This window comes from Cheilinus undulatus, linkage group 13, assembly GCF_018320785.1.
Source record: "Cheilinus undulatus linkage group 13, ASM1832078v1, whole genome shotgun sequence".
Classification (NCBI taxonomy): Eukaryota; Metazoa; Chordata; class Actinopteri; order Labriformes; family Labridae; genus Cheilinus; species Cheilinus undulatus.
The window spans coordinates 41,663,331-41,682,530 of record NC_054877.1 but is presented as its reverse complement, the minus strand read 5'-3'; the positions used below and the strand labels follow the sequence as shown (position 1 = coordinate 41,682,530).

At 37.6% G+C, this 19,200-nt stretch overlaps 1 protein-coding gene across 1 annotated transcript; it reads left to right on the top strand.

Annotated features, from left to right (window-relative positions):
- Positions 1–15,486: 15,486 nt before the first annotated feature.
- Positions 15,487–17,618, top strand: LOC121520469 (mitochondrial ubiquitin ligase activator of nfkb 1-A). The gene is made up of 5 exons (XM_041803933.1): positions 15,487–15,581; positions 15,715–15,844; positions 15,922–16,009; positions 16,089–16,209; positions 16,422–17,618. The coding sequence occupies exons 2-5, from the start codon at positions 15,728–15,730 to the stop codon at positions 16,912–16,914; spliced, it is 819 nt and encodes a 272-aa protein (XP_041659867.1). The 5' UTR covers positions 15,487–15,581; positions 15,715–15,727; the 3' UTR covers positions 16,915–17,618.
- The last annotated feature ends 1,582 nt before the right edge of the window (positions 17,619–19,200 follow it).

Here is a 19,200-nt window from a genome sequence, read left to right as displayed (position 1 = left end):
ATCTGCTATTAATCTTCTTAATTTTTGTTTTATTGCCACGATGTGATGTTGTTTTCTTATTTGTCATCTTTTTGTATGTGTGTGTACGGTTTTATGTTCGTATCATATTATATATTGTCTTTCCTGGATATTTATCTGGGGTAAATCCTGTACACCAACACAATGAACTTAAACGATCTTTAGAGGAGAAAATACACTGTGGAATCCTAAGTTAAGTACAAAATAACCAAAAGATAAAGATTCTTCTGTGCTCAGTGACATTCAGGAACGTTAACATCAGCTTTAGTGAGCTCACTCTCCAGATGTGGACAGAGTTTGTTTGTGTAAACTAAAACTAAGAATTCAACAGGAGCCAGCTGAAAAAGGTGCATGAGGCTTTGCAATGCCTTGAAGTGAAGTTGCTAGTTGGACTACTGCTAATATATGTGTGGTGTCTTTATTTTCAGATAGAGAATGTGTATAAAACATGGAGAAGTACTCAGAACACAGTTCACAGTTATTGATTACATATGTGGTTTGAAACCTTGGCTTGAAAAGTTATCATAATTTTTACCTCAGACACATTTGACCTTTAAACTCCTCATGTGGTTTCATTTTAAAGACAGCTGGAGGTCCAAAGAGGTAAAATAATCCAATATCTTTCAGGACAAGGATTACATATCAAAGAAATGAAAACAAATTTGTGGAGTAGAGTTGTTCTTTCTCTTCTTCTGCTTTTTTCATCATATCATGACTCCTCAGATTTATCTAAAGACCTCTGAGAGCAGCAACATTAGAAAAATGAGACGTTAACAGATACTGTAGTAAATGATAGCAGTGTAAAATAATCAATAATGCCGGAAATGTGAAATGCAAATAAACTAAATGGGATTTTTTTAAAAATCTTTTTTCATTGCAGAAGAAGAGCTTTAGCTTTGTTACATTTACATATATATATCTTCCTGTTTATACTTCTGTGCTAAAGTCGCAGTAACACAGGGTCGTGTGCTTCCTTGAGTCATACAGTTGCCTGCTGGGGAAAGTGCAGTAGTGGGTTGTGGATTACAGATGTCCAAGAGCGTTTATGGAGCAAACGTTTGAGCAAAGTTTGAAGAAAGACATTTAAAGCATTCTTGAGATTTTCAGCCCACAAGTAAGGGATGAATATGAAACCCAGTGACTGAGAGGGTTCTGGCTGCAGACTGTACATCACTCTCACGCTTATCTGAGACACCGAATGTCTCAGAAAAGAAGAGACATAATCTTAAAATGTATTTACACTTTGATTTGATTTTTTTTTACATGAGCAGTGGCTCACTAGAACTTCGTCAGCTTTAGCTAAACTTGACGTAGCTATGCTAGCTATGTAATTAAAGTTACTACATAAGCCAGTGTAGCTCAATTTGCTTTAGGAACATGCACTTTAGCAAGCATAGCTAAAGCTACCATAGATAAAGGAACCTATGTAGCGTACATAGTTGCTTTATAAGCTCTGCTATAGCTACATTAGCTACATAGTGCCATACCCCAGTTAGCTTTAGCTATGTATGCTACATAGCAATGTGAGCTTCAGCCACATGAGCTTCAGCTAAAGTAGCTAAAGCTAAGGTTGCTACATAGATAAGTTACCCAAGAAGTTTACATAGCTGCTTTTTAAGCTTTGCTTTAGCTACGTAGCTATGTAGCTCTGAAAGCATTAGCTACATATGGTACATTGCAAAGGGAGCTTGAGCAAAGTGAGCTTAAGCAACATGATCTTAAGAAAATGTAGCTATAGCTAACGTGGCTACATAGATAAAGTACCTACATAGCTTACATAGTCACTTTGTAAGCTTCTCTTTAGTTACATTTGCTACATAGTTACACTATCTATAGCTAAGTAAGCTGTAGCAACATTAGATTTAGACAGTGCAGCTAAATCTAAAGTAGACAAGGTACCTATGTAGCTTATATACACTATATTTCCAAAAGTATTCGCTGCCTTGACTCTCATATGAACTTAGGTGACCCCATTCTTAATCCGTAGGGTTTAATATGACGTCGGTCCACCCTTTGCAGCTATAACAGCTTCAACTCTTATGGGAAGGCTTTCCACAAGGTTTAGGAGAGTGTTTAGTTTAGTTTAGTTTTAGCTGAGACAACATAACTCAAAAAATAAAATAACATTCATACAACTGTGACTTAACAATCAAGGCCCTAATAACAGGGTATCAACGGGGTCTTGAAAAGTATTAAAAGGTGATAATTTTGGGAAAATTAAGACCCTTAAAAAGTACTAAAAAGTCTTAACACGCTTTATAACTTTATAAAGCCTTAAATTTTGAAAGTATTTTTTCTGAATTAGCTGCCCAAGAGTTTGAGTCCCAAAAACATCGTAAAGGTGTGTGAATTTATTCATTTTTATTAAAAAACAAAGATGAACAGGTACATATAAAAACTAGGCTATTGTGGGTGTGTTTGTAAATTGTCTCTGAGAGCACCAGAGTGAGCGAGTGGGCAGGCGGGTGGAAATTCAGAAGCACAAAGACTTACTATCCCAGCCTATTTGAATTTTGTTGTATCATAGTGGTCTATAGTCTTTATCACAAACTAAAACTGTTAAGTTAAAAATATCACTGATGTAAATGGTTACAGTTTGAAGTGGTGGTGAGGTATTAAAATATATTGAGATGGTCTTGAAAAAGTCTTAAAAAGGTATTAAAATTAACTTCAAGATTCCCGCATATACCCTGAATAGTCCCTCTATCATTACTTCAGGTTATATATAGCAAACTATATACAGTACATTCAGCTGAACAGGGCAGGTACATGCAATAAATATGAGTTTTCACAGCTATCCAAGGCCATCATATTACTTTCAGATAAGATAATGTTACTGTACATGAAGCATGGTACACATACATCAGTATTTTTCTACCAAACTGTGCAGAATAGTGAGATTTAAAGTACATCATTCATCAGCAACAGTGTGGGAAGACTGAAAACATATGTATGTAATTTCCCTGTGGATACATGTGAACGGAGAACACGAGTGAAAAACATGCAAACATGTTTGTCTCTGGTCAGATGGTTTCAGCGTGAAAACATGAGCATTAATTCATTTCCTCCCAAACATGAGGAAAACATGTTAGTGACAACAATACACAGTAGTGAGCTTTGTTTTCTGCTCGCTCCATTTCCTCCATGAGCTTCACCTCAAGTTTAACTGGACTAATTAGTCAGGGAGGATCTGGATCACTTTGAAGGATGTCAGATTTACCTTCTCCTGGGACTGAAGTCAAAAATCTCAGGACAGAAATGTATTTTTTAGAGTTTCAGTGTCACAAAGCTGGCTCTCTTTGAACAGACAGATTTGAATTGGCTGTAGAGTTTTGTATTTTTTGTTATCACTGAATGAAAAGTGAGGTTTCCATCAGTAGGAGTTAATGTTCTTCACAGGAATTTTAAACCTTTAGGATAATTGATATGTTTTTGGAAACTTCACATTTGTAATGTTGCTGAATGGGGCCGTGTAGTTAGAATAACACTCCACATGACATCGACCAATTTATTTAGGCATTTAGACATGGCCAAGACGATCTGCTGAAGTTCAAACTGAGGATGGGAAGAAAAGGGGATTTAAGTGATTTTTAACATGTCCTGGATGTCGTTGCCAGAAATGCTGGTCTCAGTATTCACAAATCTATTTTAAAAATGTGACAGATGACAGATATGAGGACAGTTTCAAATTATTTTGTATCCTTTAATCTAAGAAATGCATACATTAGACTCCTCAGCAAGCCAGTGAGACAATGCACCTGCTGTCTGCAGTGATGATTGCAAAGTGACGATTGCAAACAATAACCTGCCACGCCAGATTGACTGTCCACGTGATTAAAGGCATTGATAGATGCCATGTGATTGGCTGATTAGATCTTTACGTCAGTGCCGTTGGACAGGTATAACTAATGAAGTTTTCCGTGAGTGTTGTGTGTAGACCTATTTATCATCTTTTTATCTGACAGAAGCAGACAGCTGGTGATGGAGTCTTTTTGAGTGGAAGAAAAGTCAAACAATATTTAAACTATTCATTTTTGTTGTTGTGACGTCCAAAAAAGAAGACCGTGAGATGTCAGACAGTGAAAGAGGCTAAGATCTGACGTATAATGAGCGATTAAAATGGTGGGGTACAAACAGCTAAGCTGTGAGGTCACGTCCCATGTTGGCAGCCAGGGTTCAAGTTTGACCTCTGGCTCTTTTTCCGCCCATCACTGCCCACTCTTTAGGCTCTGTTTTCAACTCTAACTACTGTCTTGTCCCTATAACAAAGCAATAAAAAGTCAAAAAGAAATCTTTGGAAAAAAAATGTGAGCTGTGATTAAATTCAGTAATTGTACTTACCCTTTCGAGGAGCATGTTATCTTAATCAATATTTTGATGACTCATTATTGGCTCAAGTACATTAAAGGTCACATAGTATGCAAAACACACTTTTTAAGGTTTTTCTAGAAAAAATAGGTTCCCTTGGCCTGTCCACCATCCCCCAATAATCAGCCGTAGCCTGATGTGCATCTCCAAAAAATCCTAACTATGTGTGGACCACAAAGGCAGTGATTGGTCCGCTCAAAACGTCATTTCCAGCAGTTGCTTTTTTAGGTCTATCTTCCTGCAACACCACCATGAAGCCACGCACGCACACAGCCACACCCCCCTAGCAGCATGGCGGTAAATTGCAGAGCGACAAGTTCCCTCGACGCAGAACTTTGAATGGTCACCAATGGCTTCACGGTGACGGCGACAAAGAAGCATAAATCAGGCTTAATATGTAAGCAATTAAAAAATATATATATATATATCATGGAGAAATCCATAAAACATATATTTGACTGCAGTTTTTATTGGACATTTTTAATGCATTGAATTATGTCATACAGTATTTACTGCACTGTATCAGATTTTATTATGTGCATTGTATTGAATCACATTATATCATATCATATTGCATGTATTGTATTGTTTTGTATCATATCCTAATAATTCTATAATATGTGTCATATTGTACTGTATTTATCATATATTGCATGTGTTGTATCGTATCAAATTTGTTGTATTGTATTATATCGGATGTTGTGTAGAATCGAATTGTAACATATTGAATTGTGTCATAGTGCATCTTTTTGTACCTTTAGAAGTTGGCATTGGGATTGACAGTTGGTCAAGTTTATAATAGTCCAATATGGTGATCTAATGTTGGATCCTCGCTTTTAATTTGAAAAACATGTTATAAAATAATCAAACTCAACTCATGCATGTTTCATATTGTTTAGCATTTACACATTTAAACTCAATGACTGCAAATATTCAGTGACTAACTCATGTAGGGGTTATGTAGTATTGTATATAAAGACATTGGGCCACATTCAGATCTGACCACTTCCACATCCTGTAAACCTGATCATACAGAGCTTAAACAACCACATTTCATTTGCACAATGACAGTCTAACCCACAAGTGTTTCCCCAATTAGGGTCCTCCAGCTCTCTGTGCGCTCAGTGAAACTGAGAGATCGTCCGTGAGGAATTCTGCTGCTGGGAACTGTAAAATGTCGTGCCGGAGCACTTCCTTTACCCAGATTGGTTTCTATAACAGGAGCTAACATGTGGACCAAGCCGCCCACAGAGCCCAGAACAGACCACCACTGTCAACATTTTAAAATTAAACTAAAGATTTTTTTTAAACAAAATCAATCACGAAGTTACATAAAGACGGGGCTGGGAGTGGGAAGCTCTGTTGTGTGTCAACAGTATGAATGTATATATGTATATATGTGAGCATGTGGGCATTATGCTGCTGTTCCAACAAAATAGGTCAAAAATATGCCCCACTTAGTATAACGTTTTCTGTCAGCAGTTAGCATGTTTTATGTATTCAAAGGCCTCTTATTTGGCAGCACTGAGATTAGCTTTAGATATAAATGTGGTGAATTGTTTCCAAACAGAGCTTAGGAAAGTCTGGATAAACGCATTTAGACTGAACAGCAAGTCAGCTCTGCTTTACACATAAAATAGTTAAAAAGGCATTATGTTAGTTTGACAACATTTTGAGTGTTTTATGGTGCCACTAAGTTCAAGATCTGACATTAGAATCTACTATTTTTTCCCAAATGTGTCTGATGTGAGCAGTGCATGACTTCTATGAGGGCTGCATATGAGTCAGTGCTCTCAAATCACAGCAAGCAAAATCTGAAAATGTTTAGCTGCAGCTGCATGTGTGAATTCAAAGAGCCATTTCTTTTTACTCCAATGTTTAATTCAGAAAAATGTACCACTAGTGAATGGTAGAGGTCAGTGACGATTATTAGGCCACTGCTTGACCATAGACAGTACAACCCCAACATTAGCTAACCAAATAATTTTGTTATTGTATGTCATACATCATCCCCTTAGGTCTAGAAGTTTTCAGGAGAATGAGAGCACAGTTTTATTGTGGAGTTTGCATGTTCTCCCTTTGCATGCTGGGTTCTCTCTGGGTACTGCAGCCTCCTCCCACAGATCAGAGACCTGCTGCTTAGGTTAATCAGTGACTCTAAATTGCCTGTTGGTGAGTGAGAGCAGGAATGTTTGCTTGTATGTCTCTGTGATTCACTGGTGACATATCCAGAGTCTACCAGTGACAGCTAAGATCTGTTCCAGCAACCCAAACGATAAAGCTGTGGTATAGTGTTTTCCTGCAAAGAGAGTATATTTTTGCCCCACATTTTTTAGCACTAGATTTGTCACTTGCATCATAGACTGCTTTTGCATACTGAGCACATCTAAAAATAGGCCTTTTGTGTTTGCACATTGATACTCAGCTTCTGCTGCTTGACTTCAAGCTGATAAAAGTAGAACCACCAGCGCCGTTCACATCATGAGATATCCTAGGGAACCAGGGAGTATGACCTGCTCTACCCTGTGTCTAAAAAGCTTACCTGGTTTTCTTAAGGCACATTCATGCTCTGTGTTTAAATGCATAGGCATACGGATGGAACTTTCTGCTCAAACCATGTATTCTCTTCATCTGTATTTCTTGCATGTTCTCTTGAAGGTAAAGACTACAGACCTATCGTTGTCATACCACCATTAACTGTGGGGGCAGTGTTGAGCATAGCGGAAAAGCACCCTTAGAGGCAGAGTAAGGCAAGTTGTGCCTACACTTTCCTAAGGAAAAAAGCACTGTACCACACAGGTGATATAAATCAGAGAAGATTCAGAAGTACATATACCTCATGGAGGCTGACAAATGATTGGGTGTACTCCATATGCCTGCATATACCACGTTACACCAGCAGTAGGCCTATGCATGATCAATGGATGGACGTCTATGACCCGGGTAAATTCTATATCCATGCCAAAAGACAACATGGATGGACTAAGCCTTTTGTAATGCTTTTCTAATCCTCAAGCATGTCACTACAACTTTCACACACAGTTTCATACACTGATGGCAGAGCTGCAATGCAAAGTGATAAATTGTCTATCTGTCCAATGATCTAATCAATACAGCGTCATACGTTAGGTCCTAAGGGCTTACGTATCTTGTCCAATGATACATTGGCACTCTCTGAAGTACTAAAACTCCTCTACCTCTGAGCCATCATGTGCCATACGTAACTTAGATTCATTCTGGTACAATCTTAAGTTGATTAATTCAACATGAAGCTTACCAGACACCCAGATCAGGAGTTAGAACATCAAACTTTAACCAGCCGGCATGGTTAATGGGACACAGCTGCAAACTTTGATGAGCTTGTTACGGTTTGCCTGTTTTTAGTCATTTACTGTTAAAACTACACCATTAAGTAAGTTACAAAGCACTCCAAAAACAGTGAAGCTCTGTGAAATCAGAGACCACAGTCTCTGTTCAAGGCCACAACTAGGCCAGAGTCTCAAACAGGTTAAATTTTGGAGATACAACACTTTCTCACTCCCAGCTTGTCATTTTTTGACCAACTGGTCATGATCCCTTTTAGCATTTTAACATTTTTATTATGATTTTGACTTATTCAAAGTGAAAAGTTGTGCTAAATACGCATAGAAGAAGATGTAAGACAGGTGTGTCAAACAAGGCCTGGGGGTACAGTTATATCTGGCCCGCAAGATCATATTATATTTTAATTATAACTGGCCCACCAGAATGAGGTCTGCAGATTTCCTCCAGTATGAAAATGTAACATTTACCTTGATTATTTAAAACGAAATGGTAAAGACTAAAAATAATTAGATTAAAAGTCAGGATGTGGTAAAGAAATTTATTTGTTTTCATATTTTAAAATTTTTCATCTCACAAGTAAGACTTCACTAGCAAGGACCACACCACAACGGAATGCGTTTAAAGGTTTAATCGAGATTGATAAGAATGTGCAGCGAGACTGTTGTCTGTTGAGATGAAGATGAGGGATGTTGGTAAGTAGTTTTAGTCTAGTCTGGGAGATGCATGGAGGCTCGGCAGAGGGAGACTCAGGATGGGGGTTCCGTCTCAGGCGTCGTTCTGCCCGAGCTGATCTCAACCCAGACTGTAACTGGAATTAGATGAGTCTTGGGTGAAGCAAATGGATGAAGGAGGAGATTGTTGAGTTAGAGAAATGAGGGAGGGTGGGTTGTAGACTCTAAGACAGGCAGCGTGGTGTAGGTTGACTACGTTTAAGTAGGCTAGTCAGGTGATTGAGGGTGTGGTTTTGGTGTGGCCCTGCTCCCGAACTTAAGTTAATATATTAACTGCATTTAAACTTTTGATCTTATACTTTGACCTTTTAGGTTCACAGTTTTACATTTTAGACATATTTTTGACCTTTTTTACTCAATATCTTAAATTTTATCTCATGTTTTGACTTTCTCAACTCCTAACTCTGACTCTTAATCCAGTATTTTGAACTACTAATCTCACAATTAAAAATTTAAACTCATATTTTCACCTTTAAAACTTATGGTTTTTAATTTTATCACATATTCTCTCATTTGAAACATGATTTGGACTTTCTGCTACATACAGTTGCCTTTTAAAAACATTATTTTGACCTATTAGACGCACAATTTAAAATATTTACTCGTGTTCTGACCTTTACAACCCAGGATTTTGTTTTTTTGTTTTTTTCGTATATTTGCCTTTAAAAGTATATAAGGGTACCAATAATTTTGTGTGTATGGAGCTATGTAATGGCATACGAGTGTCGTTGGCTGTTTAATGCATACATTATAGTGTTTAAATTTTAGTAAGGATTGTAAAAATGTCTGATTTTGTAACACCGTCCATTTTTGTCTCCTAAGCCAGCAAACACATGTGCCTTAATGCTCTTATTTTTTTTTTTTTTATCTGCAAACTACTTCAGCACTAAATCCATAGGGGGCTCTTTTGAATCCTACACCTATTTGTCTAAATGTGCCACAAATAGGTTAGTCAAAGGTTACAGCACAATCATTTGGCTTTATTTGGGATGGGCTTTTATTGAAGTTTTATGGAAGCTTGTTTCAAGTGTAAATAGCGCATGCTTACACTGCACACTCAGATGGTGGTACTGTACTCACTATATCCTAGTTATATTAGTGTGTTAGAATTGTTACTGTGAGAATATAAACACTCAAAAACACGTTTTTTAATTTTTCAAAACAAAGTCTTACAGAGCAGCCTGTTGAAAAGTTCAGGTCCTTATGGTCAGGTGTAAAAGTCTTTTCCTACCTTCTGAGAATCAAACATTGCATTGTGAAGATTATATAAGTAAAACTTTTTGATGTGTCAAAAATGTTTCCTTGTTTTATTTAGATTGTGCATTCTTAAGAATCTCTCTCTAATGACTTTTATTCCCTCAAGAAACAAAGATAAACATTTCTGTATAAACATTCAGACAGGCCGGTCTGCAGAAATGTGTTTTAGTCTGCTTCCACTCTTCAGAGAGAGGCCAAAGAGTGTCAGCATCTTTGAAACACAAATATGAGAGAAAAAAGAGCCATGGAAGTCAGGAAAGAGGTTTCAGTGACTTGATTTTTGTAGATGATTTTTTTTAGAAAACCATGGATGACATTCTTTTCAAGACTTTTATAGTGAGCAGTTCTGCAAGAGCCCCATGAGGAAGCTTCACCATTACGATGCCTTTGTAATTTTTAATTATTTCCACAACAGAGACATTATGGGCATGGAGAAGCATGAGAATGCAGGGCACACCAACACACGGTGGGAGCTCCACATTCACATGAGGTCAGACAAGAACACAATCATGCACAGTGCTGCTCTGCCCTTAATCCTTAAATCACACATACTCCGTCTCCACAGCCATCTGCAATCACAGCACACTGCAGAGTACATGTCACTCCCTGTGCAGGTTAACACCGCGCACTCCGGTTCATCTGCATCCCAGAAAAGCCATTCCACTCCAGATATAAACCAGGTCTACTTGGCACTTACTTAAAATACAACACGATGCACAAATTCATGGCTGTAAATCTTAACACTGTTTCTACATTATGTCTCATCCTGTGGCACAAGCAAAAAGTTATCATTTGGTCACAGAGGTAACAGAAAGCCATAGATGAAGTTAACAGTGAAGCTAAAAAAACACAGGACTTTAATTGTACTCTTTGTTTGCTGCTTCTTTATAAAGGGACATATTATGCAAAAATCACTTTTCAGGCTTTCTATCATAAATATGTGCCCCTAGCCTGTCCACAATCCCCTCAGGAAAATCCATTCCCTTCCACCTTCTCTTTCTCCACCTTTCAGAAAATATGTGCTGAAACAAGCAGTTCTCATATTCTCCCCTCATGACCTCATGTGGGGAGTTAGCCCTGCTCCCAGGTTTGGTTGGCCGTCCCGTGTTGTGGTCAGAGTCAGACAGCTCAACGTTTAAACATTTAAAGCCACAGAAACAGCTCGTTCTGAACAGGGCTGAAACAGAGGGTTTTTTTAGACATGCAAAAGTCTTATACTGGAGTGATTTTTCAGCAATAAACTCCACAGGTATGTTTTGGGGACCTCTGAGAACAAAATAAACTTGTCTTAAAACATTAATATATGTCCCCTTTAAATTATTGTTCTTAGTTGCAGTATTCATCAGCATATCAGTCGTGCGGACCATAAGATGATTTCTACACTCAAATCTGCACAGGTTTCTATGTAAGTTTGATACATAAGGGCCAATGAGTCCGATGGAAGGAGAAGGCTTCTGTAATTTCCCTGAAATGATGCAGCCCTCCTTCGAGTAACCAGAGCTTACCAATTTAAGACATTTCAACAAACTGATTTAATGTCATAGACCCCTCAGGTTGGTAAAATCCACAGCAGAACAGATTCTTCTGTTGATTTGAAGCAAAAACTCACTGACTCCTGGCTTCTTGTTCATTGCATATGTCAACAGATATGCCAATCATCATCTTACATCTCGACTTTATCGTAATTGATAGAAACCAGCATGATAACTACTAAGTAACAAGACAGACCCCTGCTTCAGTCATATTATACCTGTTGTCATATAAAGCTATAAAGATGTCAGTATTGTCATGGGGGGTCATCAGGTTCACAAAGGCGTCTGTATGTTTGAGTGTTTAAACAATAATAAAAATGACATTTATATGACCTGAATTCTCTTTTGCTTTCAGTGAACAGACAAATACACATGTACATATGAGGAGAAAAACAGAAAACTTTATCATAAGGAGCAGGAGAATCAACTGCTATTTGTGGAACTAAATGGACCATAAGAGTAATCTGATTACTCTGCCCACATGTGTACAGCCTGGAGCAAAAATGGAGAGGGACTGGAAAGAGCAGATGTAGATAACATCCAAATGACCGGAGAAAATACAACTGCACATTTAAAACAGGTGTGTATTCATAGTGTGCTTACTGAGAGATGGTAGTCAGCTGTTTAGTACACAAAGGGAGGCAGAGAAAAAAGGAAGCTGGCAGAGACTGTGACGCTCGTCTGCTTTCAGGAAAAACAATCAGAGGATTAAACGCCACAGGAGAAATAAATCTGACTGGGTGAGATGATCTACAGAGAATGAAATGGCATTTTTCCGGACTTCTCGACTATCTTTTGATATACTGGAATGTTTTAGGGAAAATCCTGCCTGGTGGAACAGCTAACACCTCACAGACGTCAGCAGAGCGGAGGCAGTGATAGACTCAATAAAAGCAGCGGTACTCAGGCTGTAAATTATGACTGCATCATTCAGATTGGTAGCATTAATCAACATGACACCACAAAGATAACGAGAACGTGAGAGCTAACCTAATGATGATAAAAACGTCTCAGATTCAAAATATTATCCCTGGCTCTGTTTTATCAGATCACACAACTACTGTCTGGCTGTTAAAGGCCTCCATCAGTGTTCATTTTGGCAGCTATTTTTAATTTAAGTCTTAGTCTTCTAATTTAATGCCTTTTAGTTTTAGTCACATTTTAGTCATTTCTACCCTTTTTAGTTTTAGTCTAGTTTTAGTTGACAAAAATTTGAAAACATTTTAGTCTAGTTTTGGTCCATAAAAGTCCTCACATTTTATTTTTTACCTTTACTCCAGGCATTTATTCTCCTACCTAAATCTGGTACCAAATCATGGTAGTGTGTTCTCTGCACCCTGCCCAATCTGGGGTCCCTGCTTTCTACTGCTAAAAGGCAGAATAGCTACAGATACATTGTGTTTTTTGACAGATTTACCCACAGTGGAGAAATATCATGGATCTTTAACGTCCGACGAAAAACTCCATTACATTTTCATTTAGTTTTAGTCATTTTGATGAAAATTAAACTTACTTTTTGTCAGTTTTAGTCATCACAGATCCATCTTTGGCTAGTTTTAGTCTAGTTTTCGTCATGGAAAAAAGGCTGTCGATGAACATTTTAAGTCATAGTTTTAGTCGATGAAGTTGACACTGGCCTCCATGGGGTATACAACTGCTTAAAAGTGAAAGTACAGAGGTAGCCCGAGAAGAAGGGTTAGAGCTGTTCTCTGTGGTAAACAAGGGCCGAACCATAAGGCCTAATGGCCTTGAACAATGACCTCTGAAATCAATTCTTGAGTCAGAGTGGACTCAAGTTTGAAAGTAATTCCTCAAATCATTCACAAGGTTTTGATGCACTTTTATGTGCATCAGGTCCAGTGACCTTTGACCTATGACCCCTGAAATCTGATCAGTTTATGCTAGACTCAGGGGTTAAGTTTAAAACACCATGCAAAGAGAATGTGAAAACTTGTCACTACTTCATGTGAGAGTTCTTGTATCACATGACCAGACAAGCCCATTGACACACTGTACTGTATGTACAGCAATATTTGCCTGTACAAATAAACCTGACAAGACTTGTTAGACGCTCTATTTTCATATGTTTGGATCATTTGGTTTAACCACTGAGTACTTTTATGTGGCTCTGTGTTGTTGTTGGTTTTCATATGAAGCCCTGCACACATCAGACATTTTTACAGCAGCAGTGGAAGGATGCATTTGCATTAGTCATGTAGTATATTAATATACATGTAAAGAGAAGTTATGACACTTTGAATTTCTACTGCAAAACATTATTATATCGAGTTAACTTTATCAACTTTGTTGCTCAGTAATGTTTCTTTTTCTTTTCAACGCGTAATGTTTACAATGGTTATAAAATGCTAACTTTTACACTGTTTTTAAATGTTAATATCTTTCATATTTTAGTCATCTGTATATGTATAAAACATAGTTATAGACTACGCCTAGATTTACCTTATAAATTAATGTGATGTACTACCCTGATACCAAAAAGCTGGGGCACTGTGTTTGATATAAATAACAACAGCATGCAATGATTTGCAAATTGCATAGACCCATATTTTATCCACTGTAGAACATAAACAACATTTTAGATGTTGAAACTGAGACATTTTACCATTTTATGAAATACATAAGCTCATTTGAATATGACGGCAGCAACACATCTCAAAAGTAGGGACAGGGTCATGGTTAACATTGTATAGCATCCCCTCTTCTTTTGATATCAGTTGACCAGTTGATGGAGTTTTGGGAGAGGAATGTTGTCCCATTCTTTTCTGATGTAAGACTCTAGCTGCTCACCAGTCCTGGCTTTTCTTTGCTGGATTTTTTATTTTATGATGCCACAAATGTTTTCTGTTGGTGAAAGGTCTGGACTGCAGGCAAGTTAGTTCACCATTGGACTTTTACAGTGTGAAGCCATGGTGTTGTGATGGATGTGCAGTGTGGTTGTTGAAATAGTCTAGGACTTCCCTCAAAGAGAAGTTGTCTGGATTGGACTATACGTTGCTCTAAAATCTCTATATTCTTCTCAGAATTGATAGTGCCTTTCTAGATGTGTAGGCTGCCCACGCCATTGGCACTAATGCAACCCCATACCATCAGAGATGTAGGCTTTTGAACTGTGCGCTTATAAAAAATGGGCTGGTACCTGTCCTCTTTACGCCACAGGGCACGATGTCTGTAGTTTCCAAAATAAAGTCAAATTGTGTTTCATCTGACCATAGAACAGTTTTCCTTTTTGCCTCAGTCCATTTTAAATGAGCTTTGGCCCAGAGAAGACAGAGGTGTTTTTGGATCATGTTCCCATATGGCTTCTTCTTTGCATGATAGCTTTTAATATATATTTGTGGACGGCACGATAAACGGTGTTGACAAACAATACTTCTAGAAGTGTTCTTGAGCCCATGCAGTGATTTCCAGTACAGTCATGCCAGTTTTTAATGTAGTACTGTCTAAAGGCTCAAGATCACATCAAATATTGACCTTCGGCATTGCCCCTTGCATACAAAGATTTCTCCAAATCCTCTGAATCTTTTGATGATATTATGTACTGTAGATGCTGGTAGAATTTTTCTCAAATTGTTCCACAATTTTTGAATGCACTTTTTTTGCAGATTAGTGAAACCCAGTCATTCTTGACTTCTGAGACTCTGCTTCTCAAAAGGCTCCTTTTGCACCCAGTAATGCCACTAACCTACTGCCAATTCACCTAATAAGTTTCAACATGCTCTTGAAGCTATTTTACAAAAAATTTCACTTACTTTTCCAGCTTTTTCCCACATCCCTACTTTTTGAGATGTGTGACTGCCATCAAATGAAAAACAAGCTAATATTTTCATGAAATATTGTTTAGGGTTTTGGGGAATAAAACATGGGTTTATAAGCCTGCAAAATATGACATTCTGTTTTCAATTATATTTTTTACGGTGCAGTTTTTTGGAATTAGGGCTGTAAAATAATTATTCAACACTGATTTTGGGGTGTGTGTTTGGTTAAAAACAAAGGGTAAACAGAGATTTTAAGTAACCTTTGGGAACCAACGCGATAAAGTAATCGATTTCCGGCAGAGTATATGGTTAAGTAAATAGAAAATGTAAAACTTAAACATGTCTATTTAACAGGTACAATGAAGGTACAATGTTTTTAAGGACACTGCTGCCGCCTAGTGCCCACATACAGCAGTAGCCTTCACAAACGTTGGTCGTTTTCTATTGGCTGGCAAAACGTGACGTTACATGAACAAACGAGGAAGTGATACCAAAGCAACAGAGGGTTTTGTTTTCGATTTGTGCGATTAGATATCACATTTCTCAAGCTATTGTTTAACGTACAGCTTTATCAGGTATTTTCTATGCTTTTTGCAGTTTTTAGTCGTATTATTCTTGTAACCGACCGCACCTACTTCTGTTTTTAAGTATACAGTAGTTTCCATCAGCTTGTTTTGACTTGATGTTGTTTGTGCTTTTCTGTCCAAGATATCCTACAGACATGGGTGATTTTCCTGTTAACCCGTTGGTCATGGTTGGTATTGGGTCCAGCTTTGCGTTCTCAAGCCTCTTTTATCATTTATACCAAGAAAAGAAGAAAGAGCTGGTCAAACTAAAGGCAAGTCAGCCTATTTTTTAGTCTTAATGAAGTTATTTATACGGCTGTAGCTTGTTTTAATTCACTTTCCATCATAGGAAATACCCGTTTTCAAGCCTGATCGTCATTTGGTTCAAGTCCTGAAATCATCTCAGCAGAAGCGACTCCGATATGTGGCTGTGGAAGGTAACTCTTAAACTAGCAGCTGAGTAAATTTAGTTTTGTTTCTGGCTTACAATGTGACTCATAGTTTCTTGATCTCCAGGTCTGGTCCAGGCTGATGGGGAGCCTCTGGCCAGCCAGTTTGTCCCACGAAGCTTTGGTGTGATTCAGAAGATTTCAGTGGAGGAAACATGGAAATACTGGAACTCCCTCACTAGGACATGGTACAAAAGACTTCAGAATTAACACAGAAGATAACTTTTGATCATTCATTTGCCTGTCCCTGTGCAGGTGCATCCCCTGTGATTTAATGTCAGGAGTGAAACTTTTATATATTCTAGATTCATCTCATACAAAGTGAAATATTTCAAGAGTTTTCTGTTTAAATGATTGACTGTTTTGAGATGCACCTGTATATCTGACTTTTTTTTTACAGGAATTCTCGGACAATGAATAAAAAAGAAACCAACAACTCAGTGCCTTTCAGCCTGGTCAGCCCCGGAGCCTACATCAATGACTACTTTGTGAAGGTTCAAAATCCTCTGCAGGCCTCTGGCGACTTCCTGGAGAGGGTTTATTTCAAAGTGAGACGTGCTGAGGAGGGCCTGGTGGACGTGGTGGTTCAGGGCCTTAGCGGGGAGAAACCTGTGGCGATGGAGGAGAGGGAGGAGCTGCTGCGGGTGGGGAGCACCCTGACTGGTTTTGGTGAGGTGGTGCTAGAGGGGGGAAAGACGATGAGGCTGCAGGCTCCGCAGGATGGGCGCAAGTTTATCCTGATACCCTCTGACCATAAGAGCTTCATGGACAGGCATGAGAGTGCAGCGAGCATGTGGAAGACACTGAGTGCTGTAACCGGCATCACTGGAGCAACTATTCTAGTCAAAGTCCTTTACGACTTGGTAGGAAAACAGGACGACAGGTCAAAGTAGGCTGGAGACATGAGGCTGCAAGTGGAACAACTTGAAAAGCTGTGTCACAGGTTTATGGAGCCAAACACTGCCTTGGGATATTTATCTTATTTCCGAAGCAACACTCTAAGATAAGTTAAGATGTTATGTTGACAGATTATTTTTCTTGTCATGGTTCAGGGTGCAGCAAAGTGTCTTGTATGGTGACTGTGAGAGTCAAAACACAACCACATTAGATGATATAATTTAGAAATAAAAACAGAATAATAGAAGTTGTGAAATTTTACATAATACTGGTAACAGCCACAAACCCATATCATTATTCAAGAGAAACAGTCAGTAGTTTTATTTGTAGGTCTGTTAAAATAACCACCAATTCTGTGAATAATCACAGATGAAAAGAAAAAGGGAAAAAAAAAGGGCAGATTAATCACACTGGTGTAACAACCGCCCACAGTAGTTTTTAAACTCGAAAATTTCACAGGCTTTTTTTATTTTCTTACTTTATCCAGCTGAGAGAACATCACCATCAAGTATCACTTAATAATTCGACAGTCTGTCCTTAATCTCTGCTCCTCCCTCTCCTCTACAGAGAAAGATACAAACGCAGACCTGCTGATACTCTATATCTAAACCAGGGGTGTCAAACTCAATCACAGCAGGGGCTGGATTCTGGATTCAGGTCTAACCTGAGGGCCTAACAGGGTCACCTTTTTAACCATAAACTGTCAACCTCATTTCACCAGAAATAAAATCTGAAAAAGAAATTTAGCACTGATGATAAATGATTTTGGAATTTTAAAAGATCATTTTTAAGGCTCATAATCTGAGAAAAGTAAATTTATTTGTTTGAAAAGGTAAAAAAAAAAAAGTTTTTAAAAGCAAATAAATATTAGAATGAAAGTTAGAATTATGAGTTTAAAAGGTCAAAATATGAAATAAAAAGTCAAAATATGATTCAAAATTTTAAATATTGAGTCTAAAAGGTCAAATTATGGGATTATGAAGTCAAAGTTTGGAGTTGAAAATATGAGATAAAATACAAAATAACTGGTTAAAAGGTCAAAATATGACCTAAAATTTAGAATTATGAATCTTAAAGCTCAATATTATATGAGAAGTCAAAATTATGAGTTGAAATGCTCAAAGTACGAAATAAAAAGTCAAAATCCTAAGTTTGAGCTCTAATTGTGTGATGCAAAATTGAAAATGTGAAATTAAAACAAAAATTAATTTATTTTCCCACATTCCTGACTTCTTAACTATTATTTTACTCCTTACTTTTTCAGATTTTGTGTCTTAAGGATGTCTTAAATCATCAAGAATAGGTTTACATTTTTATACTTGAGGAAATCTGCAGACCCCATACTGGTGGGCCAGTTATAACAGAAATGAGATAATCTTGTGGGCCAGATTTAACTGTTCCCCTTGAGTTTGGCACCCCTGACCTAAACTCTAAAAAGCATAGCAGTATAAATGTAGTGACTTTTTCTGTTTTCAAGCTTGTGAAAAGTTAAGATTTCTTTCAGAGTCACGCTCTTTTAAATTTTTATGTTACATTTTTAACAGGAATCCTCCTCTACATATCTGGGCCTGTGTACATAAACATCCATAAAACATTCCTAGAAAGAATTCCTAGCTTTAAATTGATTTTGGAACAGTCTCAGAGCATCTGAGCAAAACGAAAGCAACCTTAATTTTAGTGAGAAGGCAGGGTTGACCCTGTTGCTAGGATGGACACACTTTTTTTAGGAGCTGTGATTGGCTGAGCCAAAAAAGAGACAAAAAAACAAAATGGTGATAATGAGCATTTGAATGTGAAATCAATAAGCCTAATCATAAAATCTACTCTGAAATTGTGTAATCATGAATACTTTTATGAAATGAACATCTATGTTGAATAAATAGTAAGCCACTTTAAACGTCCCCTTGCACAACAGGCTCTTTGATATAAGGGTCATCAGGGCTTAAGATGGGCTTTTTTTTGCTCACCAGCTACTGTGGCTAATAGTTTTCAAAAATTCTTAGCCACTATCAAAAAAACTAGCCACAGTTTTCTTGTTATAAATAATATTATATGATGAAGGTTTACTGTGGTGTGCTAAAATTGTCTTGAACTAGATTTGCAATCCTTTAAAGGTGATTAAACACTTACATAGATAGCCCTACTTATAATATTATGTTCCATTTCTACCAACTTTTATCTGCTTAATGCTATAAGGTTGAATATTACATGCTGTATCTTTAAATCAACACTAACTTTAAAGTATTTTTTCTCATCCACCCTGCAGAACACACAAATTGGCG

Bases quoted from the DNA above. Each gene is read 5' to 3' on its own strand.
- LOC121520469 (XM_041803933.1), top strand. From the start codon at position 15,728: ATGGGTGATTTTCCTGTTAACCCGTTGGTCATGGTTGGTATTGGGTCC. The intron at 15,845-15,921 runs GCAAGTCAGCCT...TTTCCATCATAG, and splicing joins AAGAGCTGGTCAAACTAAAG to GAAATACCCGTTTTCAAGCC. The intron at 16,210-16,421 runs GTACAAAAGACT...TTTTTTTTACAG, and splicing joins AACTCCCTCACTAGGACATG to GAATTCTCGGACAATGAATA.